Raw genomic sequence first — 23,708 nt, 5'->3', positions numbered from 1 at the left:
TATTCTGGGAACCGAGTCTGTGCTCAAACTCCCCAAACACACATGTTCCCCTTTATATAAGTAAACACTCCACCAGCTCACTCAGACAAAGATTTGTATTATTGTGCACAATTTTATTACACAGATGATATCTTCCTTATCAGAACCATTAAGGTGCTGATGTCTGTTTATTATTATTTGTCTTTAAAGGATTGGATTATGCGGAGTGATTATGTAAATTGGGTGTGTTCTCATTGGAAAAGAGAAGGTTGAGAGGTGTATGATTGCTGTTTTTAGGATTCTAAAGGCACTAAATAATGTAGACCATGCCAAGCTGTTTCACCTTGTCCAGAACAGTAGAACCAGAGGTCACGACCTGCGCTTGAAGGGGGTAAATTCAAAATTAATCTGCGGAAACATTACTTCAGTGAGCGAATGGTCAATCTATGGAACAGGCTCCTTAGGGAGACAATGGGGGTAGTTGGTATTAATTCATTCAGATTCAAATTAGATAGATTTCTTCCAGAAAATAACATTTTGGAATGCAGAGTATCATAAAGTGGAGAGACTGGAGAAGCTGAGATTGTTCTCCTTAGAGCAGAGAAGGTTAAGAGGAGATTTAATAAAGGTGTTCAAAATCATGAGGGGTTTTGATAAAGTGAATAGGGAAAAACTGTTTCCAGTGGCAGAAGGGTCAGTAACCAGAGGACACAGAGTTAAGGTAATTGGCAAAAGAACCAGAGGGGAGATTTTTTTACACAGCGAGTTGTTATGATCTGGCGTGCGCTACCTGAAAGGGCGGTGGAAGCAGATTCAGTAGTAACTTTCTAAAGGGGAATTGGATAAATACTTGAAAAGGAAAAAACTGTAGGGCTATGAGGAAAGAGTGGGGGAGTGGGACTAATTGGATAGCTCTTTCAAAGAGTCGGCACAGGCACGATGGGCCAAAATGCCTCCTTCTGTGCTGGTTCATTCTATGAATCTATGATAGTATATGAGTAATTTGAGACATGACACTCGGTAAGTGTAACATGCTTGGAAGCAACAGATGACTTTGGACCTATGGTTCCCAGAGCTGTCCACCACTGGGGTATTTCACACCTCATGTCTGGGTCTGTTGTAGACTGATTGATAGAGATTAATTGATATGATTAGTCAATAACTCCACTATTGTTGTATCATGCGACTATCAGGATGGTAGAAGGCGAACTAGATGGACCTTCGTCTTTTTCGTTTAGCAATTCCTATGTTTCGAAAAGAAGGTATACGCTGTAAATTAACCTTCAGAAGCGTGATCAAAGAGGTCATTTTAATAAACCTTTTGAAGGTGGGGAGGGACCACCTCTCTAACTGTATTCATGGCCCTTCTGCTAACTTCCGAGCTGCTTCCTGCTTGGGTCCCACATAAAATACGTTGGAATATGTTATGTGTTCAATGCTGCAGGTATAACACTAGTGCCATAATTAAAATTGATTAAATTTTAATCACTTAATATTCAGACCCATATTGAACAATCTGTGTTACTAAAACAATTACTTACAGTAGTTTTATTTTGAAAATTGCAGTTTGCTGTTGTATCTGATGTGCCTAAGTGAAGCCTTTTAAACTGAAGGAATCAAAAGAATATTTTCCTCTAATATTTGCGAACAGCAATATTTTTATAAATCATCTAAAAAAAACTAAAATCAAGTTGCCATGTGCAATAAAAAAATGCTTGATGGGATAGCCTAGCTGTTCAATGTCTTCGTTCCAAAATGATGGGGTCAAGAAAGGAAGAGAACAATTCAATAAAACTGATCTTTTCAAAAAAAAAGTAAAAAAAAACTGCAGTAAATATTTTTTGTAGCACAGATTGTTCAGGAAGGGTCTGAATATTAAGTAACTAACATATGAACATACGAAAATAACAGGCAGAAAAAGACCAGCTGGCCCATCATGACGCAACACTTCCTCCCACCATCATGTAATCTCCTGGGAGAGACCAAAAAACCAGAGAGAAAACTCGGCCAATAAAGGAAAAAACACTCTGGGAAATTCCTCTCCAAACACCTCAGGCGATCAAACCCAGTCCAGGAGATCACATGGACCAAGTGTAATCTATAAAAGCTTTATCAATTTTAATTGTGGCACTCGTGATGCACCTGTGGCATTGCTCACCGACAAAAAATGTTATAGCTCTTCCTGCAAGGGTCTCAACAACAACAACTTGCATTTATATAGCGCTTTTAACATAGTAAAACGTCCCAACGTGCTTCACAGGAATGTTATCAGACAAAATTTGACATCAAAACACGTAAGGAGACATTAGGACAGGTGACTTGGTCAAAGAGGTAGGTTTTAAGGAGCATCTTAAAGGAGGAGAGGGAGACAGAGAGGTTTAGGGAGTGAATTCCTCACTGCTTCCTTTCCACTTTCTACTTGTTTCTATTATTCTCTTTTTCTTTTTCTTCAACCTTTATTTCTCTCTCTTTCTCTCACTGGATGGTTATCACGCAAGAATTTTCTCTTCTGGTGTATGCATCACTCTGTCTAACATTTTTTTGTCCTTATTTCTGTAAGTGTCTCCTCCCCTCTGCCTGCTCTCTCTTTTGTGTCTCTCCTATGTCTCTATGTGGCTCTTGCCCATGTTCCTTTACCTTTACTGATGTACTCAATAGGGCTGCTTTTCCAAATTCACTCTTCTTGATCCATATGCCCCACCCCAAGTCATTCCTGCCCAAATTCTCCGCTACCGTTCTTCACAATTTATATGATTGAATAATTCTTTTGTCCAACAGAGCAGTGTAGTGATGGGCAGAACAGCAATGTGTTGAATTGCTGATCAGGGTTACTAAGCATGCCGTGGGGCAGGTCAGGAGACCAAAACAACCAAACGCTGGCCTAAAAATTGAGAGCAAGAGCCCAATCAGAATAGGCTTCTCTGAGAGAGGATAAGGAGAGTGACTGAGAGAGGAAGTAGTCTGTCTCTGGACCTGGGAACAAATATAATCTTTCAATGAAGACTTTTAATGAGGATCTGGTTTTGCCTTGTGTACTGTATTTCAGTGTAATAGTAACCATGGCAATTAAAATAATATACTTGTTTTGTTTTCTAAAATGCAATGTGTGTTGAACAGATATTAGTTTGGGTTGGTGAGGGGGTTATGAGTTCATTTGTCACATGGTAAAATATTCCACGACCATAGCTGAGTTCAAGCTCAGAACCTTTTTCTATGCCCATTTTCAGTCTGGACAATCACACATCTCAGCAATAAGAAATTAAATAAACCACTAACAGCTACAGTCAGCAAGAGGGTGTGCATTTATCATGAGTGACGTTTTAGTGCATTCTGTTACTCCAGTGTTCTGATTTTTACCAGAACTCCCTACAGCTGGTGTTCCATGGGGATATTTTTCTCCCTTTCTTATGTTTAATACTTTCAAAAGTATTATCATTCTTATTGTGTATTTTATTAAATATTTCCGTCAATCCAATGAGGACCCACAGGGCTCCTGTGTAAGACTAACCGTGGGACTTGACATCACACGAATGTAACTTCCTTGTTCTTGTTGCCTAAATAGGATCCATATGGGAAATACAGTCGCCTCACATTGTTCTCGTGTATCGAAATTAGTCACTTTCAGTTTATTGTGTAATTAGAAACTAATTGTTTCTGTCCAGAGAATATTTGTGTACGTTTCCTTGTATAGTTACAAAGCAACCCTGATGTGTCACAGGTAAAATTAAAACATCTGGATCTACTTCTCCATACACCTTCCAAGGTCAATTTGCTTTCTGTCTAAACGAATAAAGCTGATACAAACCATTAAAACTTTAATCCACTTAATGCTTGGTTGTGCAACATTTCTTGTCCAAAGTGTCCTATTGCACAGTGTGCTTATCGCTTCACAAAATCACAGTAAAAGAAAATAGCGAACCATTTCCTTTCCTTACACAAATTATGTGAATTATGGTTTAAAACATCTTCATATCATTTGTGAATAATGAAAATGACACAGCCGATTCAAACAAAAAACAATTTTTTCATGAAGGCAATGTCCTTTAACAGGATGTATTTGGGGTTTCGGGTTCACGGACATTAAAAGCAGCACCTCAAGTGGATAAGGCCATTCAAAAGCTAATGGAGTATTGGGTTTTATAGTAAGATGTATAGCATTAGATGAGCAGAAATGTCCTCCAATTAAATACTGCGAAGGCACTATGCTGCTTCCTGGTTGCAATAATTTCAAACTGAGAAAAGGATTCTACGGAAAGTTTAGTGGCTGTATTGTGAATTATTAATTTTTTTCTGAGTTTATATTAGAAATGTAATTTTTTGCATTAATGGACCAGAATTTCCTCGATCTGACTTATGCCAAAATTTAGGTTGGTTTCTATGCCCAGATTACACTGATATCTGGGCAAAAATCATACGGAAACTCCAGGCCAGCATATTTAAGGAATTGCAATTGTGGAAGCTTTTCTACTTTTAATGTAACATTAAAAAAAATTCAAAGATTTAGAAAATACAGTAAGATTTCGGATCTTGCTGCACCTTAAATTTACACCCATTCAGAACTGTTGTAAGTGCAGGAAACTCATTCCCTGGTCTTTTGCATGAGGGCGGAGCTATGTTAATAAGCTAAATTGGGTTTCGGTGGACATAACTCAGGAACAGCGCATATTATCAAGGAAATTCGCATGCAGCCAGGTTTTGACGTAAAACTGGAGTAAATGACTTACGTGCGCATTTCCTCAAAAAAAAACCTGGTGCAATGCAATCCTTATGTCATTGTTACACTGAAAATTATATGGAAATTTCAAGCCAGTTGTTAGGTCACTAAGAAAGCAAGATCATGGTTCCAAAAATCTTTTAAGCAATCTCATTAACTTCCTTTATCCTCTTTGCTAGCTGTTCATTCATAGTTTTTTTTTAAGCTGTTTTGATTGATAGCTTTTTTATTGTTGGTTCATTCTTCATTGGTCGCTTTCCTGTCCGTTTGCTACTTGATAGTTTTGTTGCCTGTTTTCCTACTTGTTCAACATCTCAAAGCTAACAATGATTTGTTGCTTTCTGCTGAAAATTAATATTGAAACCAATCGAACAGATGGTGGTGGAGAATATGATGTACATTTCACATGTGTGGTAGATTCATGATAGAGGCAAGATATTTAATTATAGAGATAATTAAAGTGATGTCTTTTTTAGGTAGGCAATTTTGTCTAAAAATGATCCTTAAAATGACAACATTTAAAGAGGGAAGGAGGGTACCTCATCTCCATTTAGTCAGAATATTTCCTTAGCAGCTAAGGACAAAATACCAATTACGTGAGTCATAAGTTTTGTGGTTGCTGCGCCAGTGAAATGACCAAGCAAGACCACCACTGGGCCCATATCTGTCTGAGTAATTAAATGCACAGCAGGATATACTGCTTTGAAATGTTTAACAGATGAGGATATGGCCAAAACATACAAGTATAAGTCCTATACATTACCACACCTGGGACAATTCGGGCAATGGTCTCAACACATTCTATTCATAATAACTAGCATGTAATTATATCTATGTGGTAACTTCAATTGAATCTCTAAAAGCTGGATACAGGCAGGGATTCCATGACCTTGAGTTAAGACCGTATTCCTCGTTCCTTCTTAATTTGGTCTTTCAAGTTCAATTTGCCAGGTGTGCCTCAAAGATATCCCACTGCCTGCCTCCCTGGAAATGTAAACATTGTTAATGTGGTGATATCAAAACCTCTTAGTGTCTGGTGCAAAGCTGACATAAACAAGATGTACGCTGTTGAGACTAACTTCTTAGTTATGTCATTCTTTAAAATAAATCTTAATGATTTCTAACAGGTTTCAATTTAATGACTTATCAGTAGCCCGCTGAATAAAATATGTATTTCATAAATATAAAACCAGACGGGTAGCTGGCCCAGAGGAATCTTTCAATAGTTGCGGAACAGACCTAAGAATACTGTCTTTAAAACTAACTGAAAGCAAACGACGCCATTCTGTAACACTTCTGATGAACTGCCTCGGGTAACAAGGTGAGGAAATCTGGATTTACTCAAACTGATGACATTGGAAAGAACGGTCTGCATTTCCAAAAACAAAGAACACAAATGCACACATATTTCATTTAGCACTGCATCTTGGAACATCTTAAAAGCCTCTTTTTAAAAATTACTTTCACAACTGGATAGTTTCCAGCTGGCTGGCTCCATTTGTATATTGGATATTGCCACTTAATAAAGTTAAACATTTTAATGTGAAGGAACACACAACATTCTCCTGAAGTATTACGATTTGCGAATGAAATGAAGGGCTTGTTAGCTTCTTATTAATCTCTCGACAAAATATCAATTCGGGTCCCAAAAGCCCAGAGCTTTTCAGTAAAAACTAATAGAATAACTTAGAGCTGCAATTATGTCTGAAAAGATCTTCTACAGAACAAGCTATTATATAAGTTTTTATCCTGTTTGCTATATATACATTCAGTTTAGCACTGAATTGGTTTAATGATAACTATGGAGCAATTTGGATGGTTGTTTTAATCTGTTGTCATAACATATCATTCCAGATTATTAAGGAGGTAGTGTAAAAACTTCTCCGTGTCTGGGGCAAAATTAATGACAAAATAATTCTCATTATAATACTTCCCACATTATGATTTCATCATAATAATATGAGATAGGATGAGATGAAGTAAGCTGGGAGGAGGCCCGTGTGGAGCGTAAACACTGGCATGGACCTGTTGGGCCGAATGGCCTGTTTCTGTGCTGTAGACTCTTTGTAATTCTATGTAATAATTCCAATCATAATGAATTGCATTATAATAATTTCCCACCATAATCATTCCCATGCTATGATTCCTCTTATAATAATTGCTGATATAAATGAACTTTGTGATGATATAACTGACTGAATCCCCTTGCAAATCACTGACATTTCTGAAAATTCCCAAGTTGCATCTGTCATAAATTCAAACTTCAAGGAACCAAAAAGCTTTATTTTTATTTCTTTTGATTTAACATGACAAAATATAATGCATCTTGGGTGGAGATTTTATTCCCAATATGTGTGATGGTGTTGATGGTGTCAATGATGGAGGTTCTTATTGTGCTGACCCTAATGGAGTACAGTATTTGGGTGTTCACTTACCTAGCACTGCATGGATATTAGCTTGTCATCTTAATCGGCACCAATATTACCTTCACAAGTCATGAAACAATGGACTGTATGTAGGGCAAGTACAAGTGGGCAAATGTGTTAAATCTTTACAGCAGTCTTTACAAATGTAGACTCTTGTCAAATTCCAGACTCAGTCAGTTTGGCTGAGAAACCTATAACCCAAATTGATATCAGTAAAACAGGGTCTAAGAAACTCAAAGAATGAAATAACTACAAGGTGTCTTATAGAGATGAGGTGCATCCTAGAACCATCAAACAACTGATGGTAAGCTTTTAGGAGAATCGGAGAATTTTACAGGACATAGAGGCCATTCAGCCCGTCGTTCCTGTGTCATCTCTCCGAAAGAGCTATCCACTTAGTCCCATTCCCCTTCCCTCTCCCTTATCCTTTTACATTTTTTCTTTTTCACTTATTTAACCACTTTCTTTTTAAAAGCTGTTGTCTTTTCTGTTTCCATCACTGTTTCTGGTATGTCCTAAGAAACCTTTATATATAAAAAAAAATTCCCAACCTCTCCGCCTGTTCTTTTGGTGATTGTCTTAAATATTTGTTGTCTAACTACAGACTCACCAACCAGTAGAAATTGTTTGATGAAAAATAGAAAAATCAATTTGAGGTACCTTCCAGGCAAAGATGTCATTTAACTTAACAATACTATTTTTTGCAATAGGTTGTTTAGTAGTGTCAGCTGTGGCTCAGTGGGTGGCACTCATGCCTCTAAATCAGAAGTTTGTGCGTTCAGGTCCCACTCCAGAGACTTGAGCACAAAATCTAGGCTGACACGCCAGTGCAGTACTGAGGGAGTGCTGCACTGTCAGAGGTGTGGTCTTTTGGATGAGTTGTTAAACTGAGGCCCTGTCTGCCTTCTCAGGTAAATGAAAAATATCCCATGGCATTATTTCCAAGAAGAGCAGAAAAGTTCTCTCTGGTGATCTGGACACTCTGGTGATTTATCCCTCAACTAAAAAAAACAAATTAGCTGGTCATTATCACATTGCTGTTTGTGGGATCTTGCTGTGTGCAAATTGGCTGCCGCGTTTCCTAAATTACAACAGTGACTACACTTCAAAATACTTCATTGGCTGTGAAGCGCTTTGGGACTTCCTGAGTTCGTGAAAGACGCTATGGAAATGCAAGTCTTTCTTTTCTCTTGTGGATTCAACTCTCTTCCAATTTATATGTTTGTTTGACTCTAGGCTTAATTGAGGCATTGCTGGACTTGACATTAATAAACTCAAGCCCTCTGATCGCCACCTCGGAAACCTCGTTGCTATGTGTTCCCGGTGGCGTGCCTGTTCCAGACCAGATTTCCATAGTACGGGATATTGATGTCCTCCCTGAACATCTAAGGAGCCCTCTGGAGCAGAGTAAGACTAAAAACTTCTCTTCGAAAGTTGTGTGGAGAAAAGACAAGAAACATGATGGCATTGGAGTATTCTTTTGCGAGGGGAGATTTAAAGAAGAAGTCACCAGAGTAACTACAGTTAAGATGTCACAACAAGGTAAAACATGTACACATTCTAGAGATGAGACTAGCGAGATGACTGGGATCAGTTTTGGCCTGTAATCCATAATGTTTCTCAACAACACTACTGTATAGGGTTGCCAACCTTCCAGGTTTGTCCTGGAATCTCCAGGAATGAAAGATTAACCTCCTGGACACTGCTGTGTGCAACCCGGGAGAAAAATCAGTGAAACAGTTTGTTTTTTCATTTTCTATGAACATTTTCATTTATTAGCTATAAAAATATTGGAGGTGGGGGCTGGTTGCGGGAAGGATGTTTGATGGTCAAGAATCATCCAATCGGCTAACTAAGAGTCTCTGCGCTTGGTGTGGAAAGGTGATGCACTGTGTGGATGGACGTTTTGGGTGACAATGGGGGGGAGTGTGGGGGCGGGGGCGGGGCGGTCATGTGTTGAGTCCTCCAGGAATACATCCAACCAGAGTTTGCAAACCCTTCTGCCGTGTCATTCTCAAAGCTTTTAATTAAGCATTTATTTCTCATACTTATTTTTAGTGATCTTGCTGAGGAGCTTTTGTGTTTATTAAAGTAGGGAATGTCAGTGAATTGAATTTCTGTCAGCATCAAGCACTCCCAAGTCAAGTATGGGGCAGATGTATAGAAAGGTTATAGCACAGAAGGAGGCCATTCGGCCTATCAAGTCCGTGCTGGCTCTATGCACGAGCAATCCAGCTAGTCCCACTCCCCCACCCTATCCCCGTAGCGCTGCACATTTTTTTGTTTCAAGTATTTATCCAGTTTCCTTTAGGGGGCCATGATTGAATCTGCTTCCACCACCCCTTCGAGCAGTGCATTCCAGATCATAACCACTTGCTGTGTAAAAAGGTTTTTCCTCATGTCACCTTTTTTTTTGCCAATCACCTTAAATCTATGCCCTCTGGTTCTTGACGCTTCCGCCAATGGGAACAGTTTCTCCCTATCTACTCTGTCTAGACCCTACATGATTTTGAATACCTCTATCAAATCTCCTCGCAACCGCCTCTGTTCCAAGGAGAATAACCCCAGCTTCTCCAGTCTAGCCACATAATTTAAGTCCCTCATCCCTGGAATCATTCTAGTAAATCTCCTGTCACCATCTCCAAGGCCTAATGTACAGCAAAACTCCCTCTGCTCTGCCCCAACAATGTACCTCAACTTCAACCTTAGACCAACAACCCTGGTGAACCAGCATAATATTTTTTCTACTTCCCACAGCACCCACTAGCATTTCTGAATGAATTTGCCAATTTGTATTAAATTACCAGAAGTATTGTTATCTTGAGCTATGTCTGTTTTTACAGATCAAAACTCATTTTGCACAGGAGCTTTATGGCAGGAACAAAGAGGGGAGATTTATCCCTGAGCTGGATTCAAAACCAAATCCTGGAAGTTGTGAGTTCTAGCCCATTCCAGGACTTGAGCACATAATCTCGCTGATACTTCAGTGCAGTACTGTGGGAGTGCTGCACTGTCGGAGATGCCATCTTTCAGATGAGACATTAAGCCAAGGACATTGTTCGGTAGACATAAACAAACACATGGCACCATTCAAAGCAGTATAGGGAGTTCCCCCAGTGCCCTGCCTAAGATTTATCCCTCAACGAACACCATAACAGATTAACTGGTTATTTATCTCATTGCTCTCTGTTGGGATCTTGCTGTGTGCAAATTTGCTGGAGAAACTGTATCCACTGGCGGGCGTGGGGGTGGGAATCGGTAACCAGAGGACACAGATTTAAGTGCAAAAGAACCAAGGGGAAGAGGAGAAGAAATTTTTTTAAGCAGCAAATTGTTATGATCTGGAATGCACTGCCTGAAAGGGCAGTGGAAGCAGATTCAATAGTAACATTCAAAAGGGAATTGGATAAATACTTGAAAAGGAAAGCATTTGCGGGCCGATGAGGAAAGAGCTGGGTGAGTGCGACTAATTGGATAGCACTTTCAAAGAGCTGGCACAGACACGATGGGTTGAATGGCCTCCTTTTGTGCTGTACAACTCTATGATTCTAAAATACTATTGTGTAGTACCGCCAAGTAATTGCAATGGGGGAGGATTTCCGCTGTGCAGTACAGTGTGTGTAACAAAATCATAAACTGGCTCATAAACGATTTTGTTACAATGCACATAGAGGAAATCTTCCTTCAATACTGAATTCACTTCTGAAACGCTTTGCCTCAGCTGTTAGTTTACTAGTCACACCACCACCTGCACGTTCCCTTCCAAGTCACACACCATCCCGACTTGGAAATATATCAGCCGTTCCCTCATCGTCACTGGGTCAAAATCCTGGAACTCCCTCCCTAACAGCACTGTGGGAGAACCTTCACCACATGGACTGCAACGGTTCAAGAAGGCGGCTCACCACCACCCTCTCAAGGGCAGTTAGGGATGGGCAATAAATGCCGGCCTCGCCAGTTACGTACACATTCCATGAACGAACAAAAAAAAAATTAACATTCAGGGGTGACATCGTCAGGGGATTGTTGTGATTGACACATCACTGATCGTGCCACTGGTACCCCACCTTTCTTGGAAGTGATCATAAAACAGATACAGACACAGAAAGGACTGGAGTTTAAGATGAGGAGCTGTTTCATGCCTCTTTCACAGACCCTCTAATCATTGTCTGTGTGTGACCTGGTTCAAGAATAAAGGGATTGATCTGAACTGGTGAAAACAATTTCTTTTATTTTTCAGCGCATTTCGTCCCAGAAGTAATTACTGTTACTGCAAATAAGGGCAAAAATGTGACCATTCGTTTCAACCAGCGACTCCGGACAGAAGCTGATGTTATGATCTGTAAAAATGGTAAGAAAACTATGCAATTATAGTCCATTCTCTTTCAGGCAATGAACTCACAAAAATTAACTTTACAAGCTTTTGGTATCCAGCTAACCATCTTATTGTGAAATACAAAGAAATAGCATTATTCTCAATCATTTCCTAATTGAAGTTACTAATTTTTGTTCAAGCATCTATCTGTAAATAATAAGTATGTTATTATATGTTCCTCCAATTCTGGCCTCTTGCGCATTCCCGATTTTCATCGCTCCACCATTGGCGGCTGTGCCTTCAGCTGCCTAGGTCCTAAGCTCTGGAATTCCCTCTCTAAACCTCTCCCTTCTCTCTCCTCCTTTAAGACGCTCATTAAAACCTACTCTTTGACCAAGCTTTTGGTCACCTGTCCTAATATCTCCTTATGTGGCTCGGTGTCAAATTTTGTCTGATAATCGCTCCTGTGAAGCGTCTTGGGACTTTTCAAAGATCAAGAGCTAGAAAAAAAATGTTAACGCATTTTATAAATATTATTGTGCTTTGATATTCTCGCTGAAACTACAACTATATAATGCAAGAAATTTTGAAACATAGCCCATTAATTCGATTTCTAATGTACTTTGCAATTATTTTCTCCCTCAGTCTCTCTCACTCCCACACTCCCATTTTCTCTCTCCAGTTCTCCCTCTCTCCAGTTCTCTCTCTCCCTCTCCCTCTCTCCCTCTCCCTCTCTCTCCCCCTCCTCTATCTCTCTCCCCCTCCCTCCCTCTCTGTCATTCTGCTTTCTCTTATAGTTATGCTGGCATCCCAATCTCGATAACACCTCTTTCCCAGAGACCAGTAATGCACTGCACGTTTAGAATCATAGAAAATTTACGGCACAGAAGGAGGCCATTTGGCCCATCGTGTCCGCACTGGCTGAAAATGAGCCACCCAGCCTAATCCTACTTTCCAGCATTTGGTCCGTAGCTCTGTAGGTCTCGGCACTTCAGGTGCACATCCAGGTACTTTTTAAATGAGTTGAGGGTCTCTGCCTCTACCACCCTTTCAGGCAGTGAGTTCCAGACTCCCACCACCCTCTAAGTGAAAAACATTTCCTCAGCTCCCCTCTAATCCTTCTACCAATCACTTTAAATCTATGCCCCCTGGTATTGACCTCTCTACTAAAGGAAATAGGTCCTCCCTATCCACTCTTATCTAGGCCCCTCATAATTTTATACACCTCAATTAAATCACCCCTCAGCCTCCTCTGTGCCAAAGAGAATAACCCCAGCCTATCCAATCTTTCCTCATAGCTAAAATTCTCCAGTCCTGGCAACATCCTCGTAAATCTCCTCTGTATCCTCTCTAGTGCAATTAGATCCTTCCTGTAATGTGGTGACCAGAACTGTAGTATTCGCTGCTCCAGTCTTTGCTCCTCTACTAGGGTCTGGACAAGCTTATTGTTTACGATCTGAGTGTGTACGGCAAGCCTAAAATGAATGAGTATATTTGGAATGAATTGAAAATATATAGTTTAGCTGAGTCTGAATGGAAGGAGAGCTGCCTGTTTTGTTGCCGGCTGGTTTGCATCCCCTAAAACCTGCTCCTGTCACATCAAGATTGAGTGTGTAGATTTCTGCTAAACAAACCGTTTAAAGGGCCTGACTTCAGCTGCAGAAAAGCTGCCTGTGGTGCGACAGACGTCGGTTGGCTTAACAATATTATTTTTTGCAATGGGTTGTTCAGTAGCATCAACAGTGGGCAGCACTCTCGCCTCTGAGTCAGAAAGTTATGGGTTCTAAGCCCCACTTCAGGGACTTGAGCACAAAATCTAGGCTGACACTCCAGTGCAGTACTGAGGGAGTGCTGCACTGTTGGAGGTGCCACCTTTCGGATGAGTCATTAAACTAAGGCCCCATCTGCTCGCTCGGGTGGATGTAAAAGATCCTATGACATTATTCAAAGAAGAGCAGAGGAGTTCTCCCCGGTGACCTGGCCCATATTTATCCTTCAACCAACATCACTTTTAAAAAAAAAACAGATTATCTGGTCATTATCACATTGCTGTGTGTGGGATCTTGCTGTGCGCACATTGGCTGCCGCGTTTCCTACATTACAACAGTGACTAAACTTCAGAAAGCACTTCATTGGCTGTGGAGCAGTTTGGGATGTCCTGAAGTCGTGAAAGACGCTATATAAATGCAAATCTTTCTTTCTTTAAAAGAAGCCAGATTAATGCATCACCATCGCTATTTAAATATTCAGTTTTTAAAAAGACACAGGGCGCTAAACTGGGCCATGTAGCGCCCGTTGTTTCGGCGCTAGGTATAGGAGTTAGCGCATAACCCCGAACGCTGGAATCATGTAAAGTAGGGAGAAAATGGCTTCAATCAGTGTGCAACGCTGATTTAAAGTGATAGACACCATTTTGGGACTTAACGTTCAACTCAACGCACAATCTTAACCCCGACCATCTGAACGTGTCTTAGAGTGCCTGGAGGACACCCCACCGGTGCTATTTAAAGGGACCATGCAGGATTTACAGGTTAGTAGCTGGATTATTGCCTCTGGCTGCCGAGACATTTGTAACTGTTTTTGGAGGTCTCCTAGACTTCAATACTGGGACGCGAGGACATAGCCTAACATTTAGAGCCAGGACGTGCAGGAGTGAAGTTAGGAAATGCTTTTACATGCAAAGGGTGGGAGATGTTTGGAACGCTCTTCTGTAGACGGCAGTTGATGCTAGCTCAATTGTGAATGTTAAATCCGAGATTGATAGATTTCTGTGAACCAAGGGTATTAAGGCATATGGGGCTATGGAGTTAGGTCACAGGTCCACCATGATCTCACTGAATGGTGGAACAGGCTCGAGGGGCTAAATGCCACTGCCGCTTGCTGCCTCTTGATATGCGCCACCTTCTCCTGCAAAAAAGCGGGATGTGTGTCTGGGTGATGTTCCTGTCATGGTTGAATAGCTGCCAGTGTGTGTGGCCTGTGAGTTGTGGGTGGGCGGCTTGAAACAGTGGTAACGTGTAAGGGCGGGAAGAAGCATCTGATTGGAAGAGTTGAGTACTGATGGAAAGAGTGTATTGGTATGAGGGTGATGGGGGGTGTTGTGCATGGAGCAGTTGGTAGGAGACACCACTTGACAGTTGACCTCATTCACCTTGATCACTCATGTCAAAGCATTGAACTTCTTCCTGCACTGCATCTATGTTCATGATGCTGTGCGTCTGCCATTGACTTCGTCTCCGACTGTCTTTTGAGCATATGTCTGGAGAGCCTCTTGCACCACCCCTCCCCTGCCCATTGTGGATATAGGATATCCCTCCTTCTGTCCACCTCTTTCACCAAGGTCTCTAGTGCATCAGCAGAGAACCTTGGTGCACGCACTCTCGCAGGCCTGGTACCAACTCAGATCAGCAGATTGGTGAGGTCTGGTGTGCAGATTGGAGGATGTGGGATTTAGTAATGCGCAACCTTTATTCAATATTTTAACATAACTCATCAGTGTGTAAACATAGGGATGGGATCTGCATCTGTATTTTACATGTGTGATGTCTGATCTCTGTTCAGACTCCATGCGGACAGTAGACTGTTATTTTCATCAAATAACAGGTACAAACTACCTTGAAGAGATTTCTAAAAAAATCCTCCCTTTAAGAGATAGAGCTCCCTCTGGTGGTGGAAAGTGCAAATTGCATCCATTCCAGGTGCAAGGCCTGGAAAGGAATGCCAGTTGCAGGTAAGTGCTCCCTGGGGACCAAACTTGCGTCTTGCCTGCCCAGGGTCCATTCGGCGTGGGGCGGTAGGGCATCACGCTACCTTCGCCCAGAACGGACCCTTATCCAATTTCTCCCCCACAATGTTTGCTTTCACGCAGAGTGTATTCTGCATTTTATAACTTGTTTCCTTGTTATTATTCCAGAGGTATTTATCTCGTCTGTGCCCAGAGATGATGTCTCTCACACAGTTGAACACCACATCCATGCAGCCAGTTTAGAAGATGCTGGCATCTACTCTGCATTTTTGATTGGAGAGAAGATTTTAACTGCAGCATTTACGCGGCTGATAGTAAGAAGTAAGACTTTTAGATTAGTTTTAATTAACTGCTTTACTTTATTCAGGCTTCTGCTAGTCCGGCTTTACAACCCCATAGATATGAATGACACCGGGGCTAAAAGGGTTAAATTATGAGGACAGGTTGCACCGACTAGGCTTGTATTCCCTTGAATATAAAAGATTAAGCGGTGATCTAATTGAGATGTTTGAAATGATTAAACGATTGGATAGGGTAGATAGAGAGAAACTATTTCCTCTGGTGGGGGAGTCCAAAACAAGGGGGCATAACCTTAAAATTAGAGCTAGACCGTTCAAGGGTGATGTCAGGAAGCACTTCTTCACACAAAGGGTAGTTGAAATCTGGAACTCTCTCCCTCAAAAAGCTGTTGAGGCTGGGGGTCAATTGAAAATTTCAAAACTGAGATTGATAGAATTTTGTTGGGTAAGGGTATTAAGGGTTACGGAACCAAGGCAGGTAGATGGAGTTAAGATACAGATTAGCCATGATCTAATTGAATGGTGGAACAGGCTCGGGGGGCTGAATGGCCTCCTGCTGTTCCTATGGAACAGTATATCACACATTCCTTTTCCTGCATTCCTATAGACCGATTAAAACAGAAAAGGATTATCTTACCTCTGTGCTGACTCCAATCTTCCTGAATTTTCTTTGCATTTTCTTCTGAACTTCCAATGGACTGTGCCCTGCATTCGCAGTTAAAGTTTAACTTTGTACATGGGGTTGCCCACATGACGTTTGGACTGGGCTGTCTGGTTTTATAATTAGCATATCTAGAAATTTCAGTACACCAAAAATCTGATTTTTAAAACGGAGTGCATTTCTTTTCCACTTATTCCTATGTTTTATGATATGCAGCCACTTGTTAATAAGGTCATGGAGGTTTTCAGCAGAAAAGCAAAGCAAACGTCAGAACTCAGAGCACAGTTTCACCCAGTTTTCTGCCTTGATCTTTCACCTGTCTGATTCTGAACCTGGCAAAAGGCAGCAAGCGTGTTTGGACGTTAAAAGGTTGAGAAATGATTGGTGAAATGACTGGCAGCCTAGTCTATTATCGTAGCTGTGGGTTACTGTTAGGAACCAGCGGCATGTTAAGAAATCCCTATACTCCAGAGGAGAGCAGTACAGTCCCCAGCACTTACAACGTCCACGTTTAAAACAGGCAGCCGCTTATATCGGCCAAAAAGCGATCACAATTATCCATTTACATTAGCATCAGTTTCAAAGTTGCCGGCTATAGTGTCTTAAGTGCTCCGTTTATTTCGGGGAGAAACAGCTGTGGTTACTCATTAGTTCGCAGCTTGTTAAGGTGCACTGAATGTTAAAATAAAATTACATCCCCATTTTGTAGCAGTAATACTAATTAAGAAGTTGCTAAATCAGGCCTGTTTCTGCTGTTTCTTTGATGATGTTGTCTGCTAACAAACATTTAACGGTGGCTTTCAAGTCAAAGTAGAAAGCTCTGGCATCTGTGACAACATCCAGTTCCAGTCATTCAGGCAAAATAACCGCTCACCTGCCATAAAGCCTGGCAAACTGTCAGTCATAGCATGCCAACCACTATATGTGACGAAATGTCAAGGCAGACACTTTGCAGCCTTGGGCAAAACAGGATTATAGAATCTTAGAATCTTATAGAAAGAGGCCATTTGGCCCATCGTGCCTATGCCAGCTCTTTGAAAGAGCTGTCCAATTTAGTCGCACTCCCCAGCTTTTTCCCCATAACTCTGCAAATCAGTCCTCTTCAAGTACATGTCCAATTCCCTTTTGAAAGTTCCTATGGAATCTGCTTCCACCACCCTTTCAGGTAGTGTGTTCCAGATCTTAACAACCCACTGTGTGAAAAAAAATTCTCCTCATTTCCAATCTAGTTCATTTGCCAATTATTTTAAATCTATGATCTCTGGTTACTGACCCACCTGCCGGTGGAAACAGTTTCTCCTTATTTACTCTATCAAAACCCTTCATAATTTTGAATACCTCTATTAAATCACTCCTTAACCTTCTCTACTCTAAGGAGAACAATCCCAGCTTCTCCAATCTCTCCACATAACTGAAGTCTCTCATCCCTGGTATCATCCTGGTAAACCTCCTCTATTCCCTCTCCAAGGGCTTGACATCCTTCCTAAAGTGCCCAGAACTGTACACAATACTCATGTCTGATTTAAATTCTACCCGTGAATTCACTTTAGCAACAAAAAAAAGAGGTAGAACAAAAAGATCTTTAAGTAATTGTTTTCTTGATTGTACATCGTGATAACTAACCTTGCAATGTAGGAGCATTAGATGAACCCGTTATACCGGCCATCGCCAAAAACAGCAAATAATGTTCACATGAGCGCACCTGTTATAAGTGATGGGGTCAGTATTTGCCCATTCAGCCGTGCAGGTCATTGACCAGACGTTGAGAGAAGACAAGGGCATCGATTTTCTTAGTCCCACTCCAAGAGGATCAGGAGGATTTCTGCCCGCTGCCCCTACTCCACCATGACGCAACCCGTTTTCCTGTGTTGGGGTCTCATTAGTGAGGCAGGGCGGGCTCCGGGCACGATCTCTGCCACCAAAAGAGACCTCGCCAGGAAGCGGAGGGGACAGCCTTAAAGGAGAAAGAATCACCCTGAAGACTGCGGCATCTTTTCTACTGAAGGCCTTGGACTGGATTGGTGGAAGCCACTAATAGGCTTTCTCCCTTCCTCAAGTGACTTAGGGGATTGTTGCTGCCAGCCCAGGGACTGCCCGCCACCCCTTCTCCTAGGGAATTGTTGCTGCCAGCCCAGGGACTGCCCATCGCCCCTTCTCCTAGGGATTGTTGCTGCCAGCCCAGGGACTGCCCATCGCCCCTTCTCCTAGGGAATTGTTCCTGCCAGTTCAGGAACTGCCCATCGCCCCCTCTCCTAGGGAATTGTTGCTGCCAGCCCAGGGACTGCCCATCGCCCCTTCTCCTAGGGAATTGTTGCTGCCAGCCCAGGGACTGCCCATCGCCCCTTCTCCTAGGGAATTGTTCCTGCCAGTTCAGGAACTGCCTGCCACCCCTTCTCCTAGGGGTTGTTGCTGCCAGCCCAGGAACTGCATGCCACCCCTTCTCCTAGGGGTTGTTGCTGCCAGCCCAGGGACTGCCCGCTGCCCCTTATCCGAGGGGATTGTTGCTGCCTGTCCAGGGACTGCCCGCTGCCCCTTCTCTTAGGGGATTTTTCCTGCCAGTTCAGGAACTGCCCACCACCCCTTCTCCTAGGGGATTGTTGCTGCCAGCCCAGGGACTGCCCGTCGCCCCTTATCCTAGGGTTCGTGGGGACAGCGGCAGCAACAAGGGCAAGGGAACTCAGATGGGAACCTGGGCTTTGCCTACCCATTGGGACTTGCATGTGGTGGGTACGGAAGAGATGGACAGTGGAGGGGTTGGGATAGCAGAGAAATATCCAGGCCATGGTCTCAGGGAACCTGAATTGGAACAGCAATGTTACTAGTAGTGACTTCAATGGAAATAAAAATGGGGAGTGATGTAAAGCGGGCTGCCGATTTGCTATCACCCGTTTTACTGTATCGCACAGAATCAAGATCTACCCCGATGAGTTATCTCATTCCATTGCACCTATGCCAGGACAAGATAACACCTCACTCTGAGGGTTAAACTCCAACAGCTGTTTTCAAGCTATCTTTACCTGCTATTTTGTAATGACTTCATGCCATGTATAACACCTCGATGTTACCAGATTCCATATTATATCGAGCCTACAACACAGAAACAGGCCATTCGGCTCAACTTGTCCATGCCGGTATTTATGCTCCACACGAGCCTCCTCTCACCCTACTTCATCTCACCCTATCAGCATATCCTTCTATTCCTTTCTCCCTCACATGTTTATCTAGCTTTCCCTTAAATTCATCGATGCTATTCGCCTCAACTACTCCTTGTGGTAGCAAGTTCCACATTCTAACCACTCTTTGGGTAAAGGTTTCTCCTGAATCCTTATTAGATTTATTGGTGACTACCTTATATTTATGGCCCCCAGTTTTGGTCTCCCCCACAAGTGGAATCATCTTCTGTACATCTACCCTATCAAACCCTTTCATAATCTTAAAGACCTCTATCAGATCACCCCTTCAGTATTATCATTTCTAGAGAAAAGAACCCCAGCCCGTTCAGCCTTTCCTGATAGGTATATTCTCTCGGTTCTGGTATCATCCTTGTGAATCTTTTTTGCACCTTCTCCAGTGCCTCTATATTCTGAGACCAGAACTGGGCACAATACTCCAACTCCAAGTGTGGTCTAACCAAAGTTCGATACAAGTTTAACATAACTTCTCTGCTTTTCAATTCTAGCCCTCTAGAAATGAACCCCAATGCTTGGTTTGCTTTTTTATGGCCTTATTAACCTGCGTTGCTACGTTTAATGATTTGTGTATCTGTAACCCTGAATCCCTTTGTTCCTCTACCCCATTTAGACTCTGATTATTTAAGCAGTATGTGGCCTCCTTATTCTTCCTACCAAAATGCACCACCTCACACTTATCTGTATTGAAATTCATTTGTCAATTGCATGCCCATTCTGCAAGTTTACGAATGTCATTTTGTATTTTGTCGCAGTTTTCCTCAGCGTTGACTATACCCCCCAATTTGGTGTCATCCACAAATTTTGAAATTGTACTTCCGATTCTTGAGTCCAAATCTTTAATTTGTGATAGATACACTTCTGCTCCTTGTTCTGATCTTGATTTGTATTTAATACTGTTTATTCCCTTGATGGGCACCCATTGGAGGCAATACTTAATCATAACACATTTGTGACTCTCTATGCGTTATTACTCTCTTTAACTTTAGTTGTTCTCTGCAATACAAAACCTGCCCTTTCACTTAGGTTTCTCAGTTAAAGAAATTTAGTCAAGTTTGTCAGTTTGATTAATACGGCACACAGTAAGTCCTTGATCTGTATCCATGCACTTTATCTAAAGAGGGATAATATGGATGGATATATAAAGGATGCATTTAGAAATTAACAGCATCAGTAATGTTTTTATAAGTTTTTCCATAAATAACGTCAATAACACTATATGATAGAGAAATTTCTCTGTGTAATGGCTCCATCCAAAACAACTTTTGACATTGACTAATTAATAATAACCAATCCTAGAAAAGGCATTTATTTTAAAACTGTCAAAAATTATTGATTATATGGATGAAACTTTTTGACAAGGTTTACAACATAGATTGGAAGGCATGGCTTTGCTCCCTCCCTATCTCTGTAACCTCCTTCAGCCCTGCAGCCCTCCGAAATCTCTGTGCTCCTCCAATTCTGGTCTCTTGCACATCCACGATTTTCATCGCTCCACAATTGGCGGCCGTGCCTTCAGCTGCCTAGGCCCTAAGCTCTGGAATTCCCTCCCTAAACCCTTCTGCCTCTCTACCTCTCTCTCCTCCTTTAAGACCCTCCTTAAAACCTACCTCTTTGACCAAGCTTTTGGTCACCTGTCCTAATGTCTCCTTATGTGGCTCGGTGTCAAATTTTGTTTGATAATCGCTCCTGTGAAGCGCCTTGGGATGTTTTACTATGTTAAAGGTGCTATATAAATGCAAGTTGTTGCTGTTGAGCAAAGTTCTTCTTGATCACAGTTTTTGTTGTGATTAGTTGAATGTCAGCTGAATTGCAGAACAGTCCCAATACATTAATCATGAAATATCGGCATTTCAGAATGTGAAGCTCACAAGTGGGGTCCCGACTGCACAAACAGCTGTCCCGACTGCCTGAATGGAGGGGTTTGTCACGACGAGATCGGAGCATGCATATGCCCACCAGGCTTCCTGGGGGAGCGATGTGAAACAGGTAAGAATTTCACAGGTAGGGTAAAGGTCATACAATCGGGATATGTGGCAGCGAACACAAGGCAGGGATCCAATCAAAGGTTTCAGTTTAAATCAGCAATCGCAAAAGTAAAAGAACAAATAATTTTGAATTATGAACTGGACCGCCCCCACCCCCCGCCCCAAGATTGGATTACTTTCTGAAATTGGTTTTGGGGTATCTGACACCTTTTATGACATGTGCAGTGGGTTTCATTGAGTTGTTTTATTTGATTTTTAGTTATTGAGGGATTGTAATTGCGTGAGACTCCATTCCAGTGGAAGGGGAGTGTGCTCCTGAATTCTTGAAATGCGGTCCTGATGGTTGAGGTTATTTGCCGGGAATGTAAGCTCATTAACTGAGTCCTACAGCGTCATTGCCCCAGCTCTGACCTGCACTCATACCTAGTAAGGTTCCATGCTGGGAGAAAAACTTCACAAACTATAATCACTGCAAGATAATCACTGCAAGTTTGTCAAGAAACAATCTGTAGTTGATTAGATTGGAAATTGATTGATTCCTGGGATGAGAGGGTTGTCCTATGAGAAGAGATTGAGTAGAATGGGCCTATACTCTCTGGAGTTTAGAAGAATGAGTGGTGATCTCATTGAAACATATAAGATTCTGAGGGGGTTTGACAGGGTAGAGGCTAAGAGGCTGTTTCCCCAGCTGCAGAGACAGGAATTAGGGGGCATAGTCTCAGGATAAGGGGCCGGCCATTTAAGACCGAGATGAGGAGGAATTTCTTCACTCAGAGGGTTGTGAATCTTTGGAATTCTCCAACCCAGAGGGCTGTGAATGTTCAGTCGTTGAGTATATTCAAGGCTGAGATGGATAGATTTTTGGACTCTGGGGGACTCAATGGATATGGGGATTGGGCGGGAAAGTGGAGTTGAGGTCAAAGATCAGCCATGATCTGATTGAATGGCGGAGCAGGCTCAAGGGGCCGTATGGCCTACTCTTGCTCCTATTTCTTACGTTCTTATGTTCTTAAATCTTATGGCCGGTATTTATGAATCTAAATGATAAATAGATTGATATAAACCAGTGACCTGGAAAACTAATTTATAATTATTATTTACAGCTTGTCTTCTTGGAGAGATACAAGCAACATTCTATAAATTCATTCTAAGATTGTATTAGAAATTTCAGGTTATGGAACATGTTATTAACGCCCTCGATGAATTTTCCAGTGTGTTTGATGTTAGACTGGGGAAACTTGAGTTAATTAAGTCAATTCTGTGTCCCCCATTTCAGGCTAAATTCCATAGGAAAATTCATTATAATCAGTGTGATCCCCACTTTAAAAGCCTATGAGTTAAAATTGCATTACAGTCCCCACCACTTACACCTTCCCCGCTTATCATGAACAGCCATCTATATCGGACGAATGGTGAATAACATTTACCATTAGCATAGGAGTCAGTTACAAAGGCACTGCTTAAACTGTATTAAGCACGCCGACTATTTCGGGCAGTTCAATAAGTACTTACCCCATACTTACCCATTTAAAAAGCTGTGCTGATTTCAGCCAAAGTTGGGTCTTCAAGCAGCTGTTTGCTCCTGGTTAAAGTCCTTAGTGATGAGATTCTAACAGTTAGAAGAGGCAGTTGCTAAATGGAGACTTCCTGTTTTTTAAAAATATGTTGGTTACTGTACTTACCATTTTGGTTTTACCGTCCACCGCGCATAGCTGTCAAATCGCGTTAACACCAACACGTCCGCTATAAACGGTGGGGACTGTATTACTTGTCTACGAATTAAAGCTGCAGAATCCTTGTTTCCCATCTGTAACTGAAAATCATGTACAGACCCTCCAAACACATCCAATAACTGGTAACTGCTAGCATCTTTGGAGCCCCTCACCGCCACCCCCACCCCACCAATGTCCTAATTACAATGTCTGGCCCTGATATCCCCCCTCCATGTCCAGGTGTTGGACAGGTGCTGTGCATCTTTGCCTTGCTGCCTCATCTCCCAAACCCACTCATTAGACCCTGCGGATGCATTGAAAGGAAGGTGAGGTGGGACGGCTGGAAATGCCCCCCCGCCTCTTGCTGCCTCATTTCCATGCCCCCCTTGTCCTGCACCTTCAATAACATTTTTACTAAGAGAATGGGCAGCGAGGTAAATTTCTTTACACAGAGGGTTGTTGGAGCAAGGAATGCTTCAACACAGAGAGTGTTTGAGGCCGTGGCCGTGTCTTTTAAGGCAAAATTGGGAAAATAATTGAAGCAGAGGAAGATACCAGGATTATGGGGAGAGAGCGGGGCAGTGGGATTAGATTTGGATCGTTCCAGCAAAGAGCCAGCATAGTCAAGATGGCCCGAATGGCGTCCTTCTGTGCTATAAACTTCTGTGATTCAATGAGCAC

General features: G+C 42.0%; 2 protein-coding genes across 4 annotated transcripts in view; one reads left to right on the top strand and one right to left on the bottom strand.

Moving 5' to 3' along the window:
* Nucleotides 1–16,208, bottom strand: part of LOC137321193 (leucine-rich repeat-containing protein 19-like) — a 99,466-nt gene extending 83,258 nt beyond the window's left edge. For both annotated transcript variants that reach the window (XM_067983478.1, XM_067983482.1), the window contains exon 1: nt 16,116–16,208. The gene's annotated coding sequence lies outside the window, so the exon portion shown is untranslated. The remainder of the gene's footprint in view (nt 1–16,115) is intronic.
* tek (TEK tyrosine kinase, endothelial) overlaps nt 1–23,708 on the top strand; it is a 75,651-nt gene that overhangs the window by 8,868 nt on the left and 43,075 nt on the right. For both annotated transcript variants that reach the window (XM_067983476.1, XM_067983475.1), the window contains exons 3-6: nt 8,356–8,661; nt 11,360–11,470; nt 15,348–15,500; nt 21,185–21,316. In XM_067983476.1, coding sequence (XP_067839577.1) covers nt 8,356–8,661; nt 11,360–11,470; nt 15,348–15,500; nt 21,185–21,316 — 702 coding nt within the window. The remainder of the gene's footprint in view (nt 1–8,355; nt 8,662–11,359; nt 11,471–15,347; nt 15,501–21,184; nt 21,317–23,708) is intronic.

This window comes from Heptranchias perlo, chromosome 4, assembly GCF_035084215.1.
Source record: "Heptranchias perlo isolate sHepPer1 chromosome 4, sHepPer1.hap1, whole genome shotgun sequence".
In the NCBI taxonomy this organism is placed as follows: domain Eukaryota; kingdom Metazoa; phylum Chordata; class Chondrichthyes; order Hexanchiformes; family Hexanchidae; genus Heptranchias; species Heptranchias perlo.
Note: the sequence above shows the minus strand (reverse complement) of the source record. Positions and strands in the feature narration are given on the sequence as shown.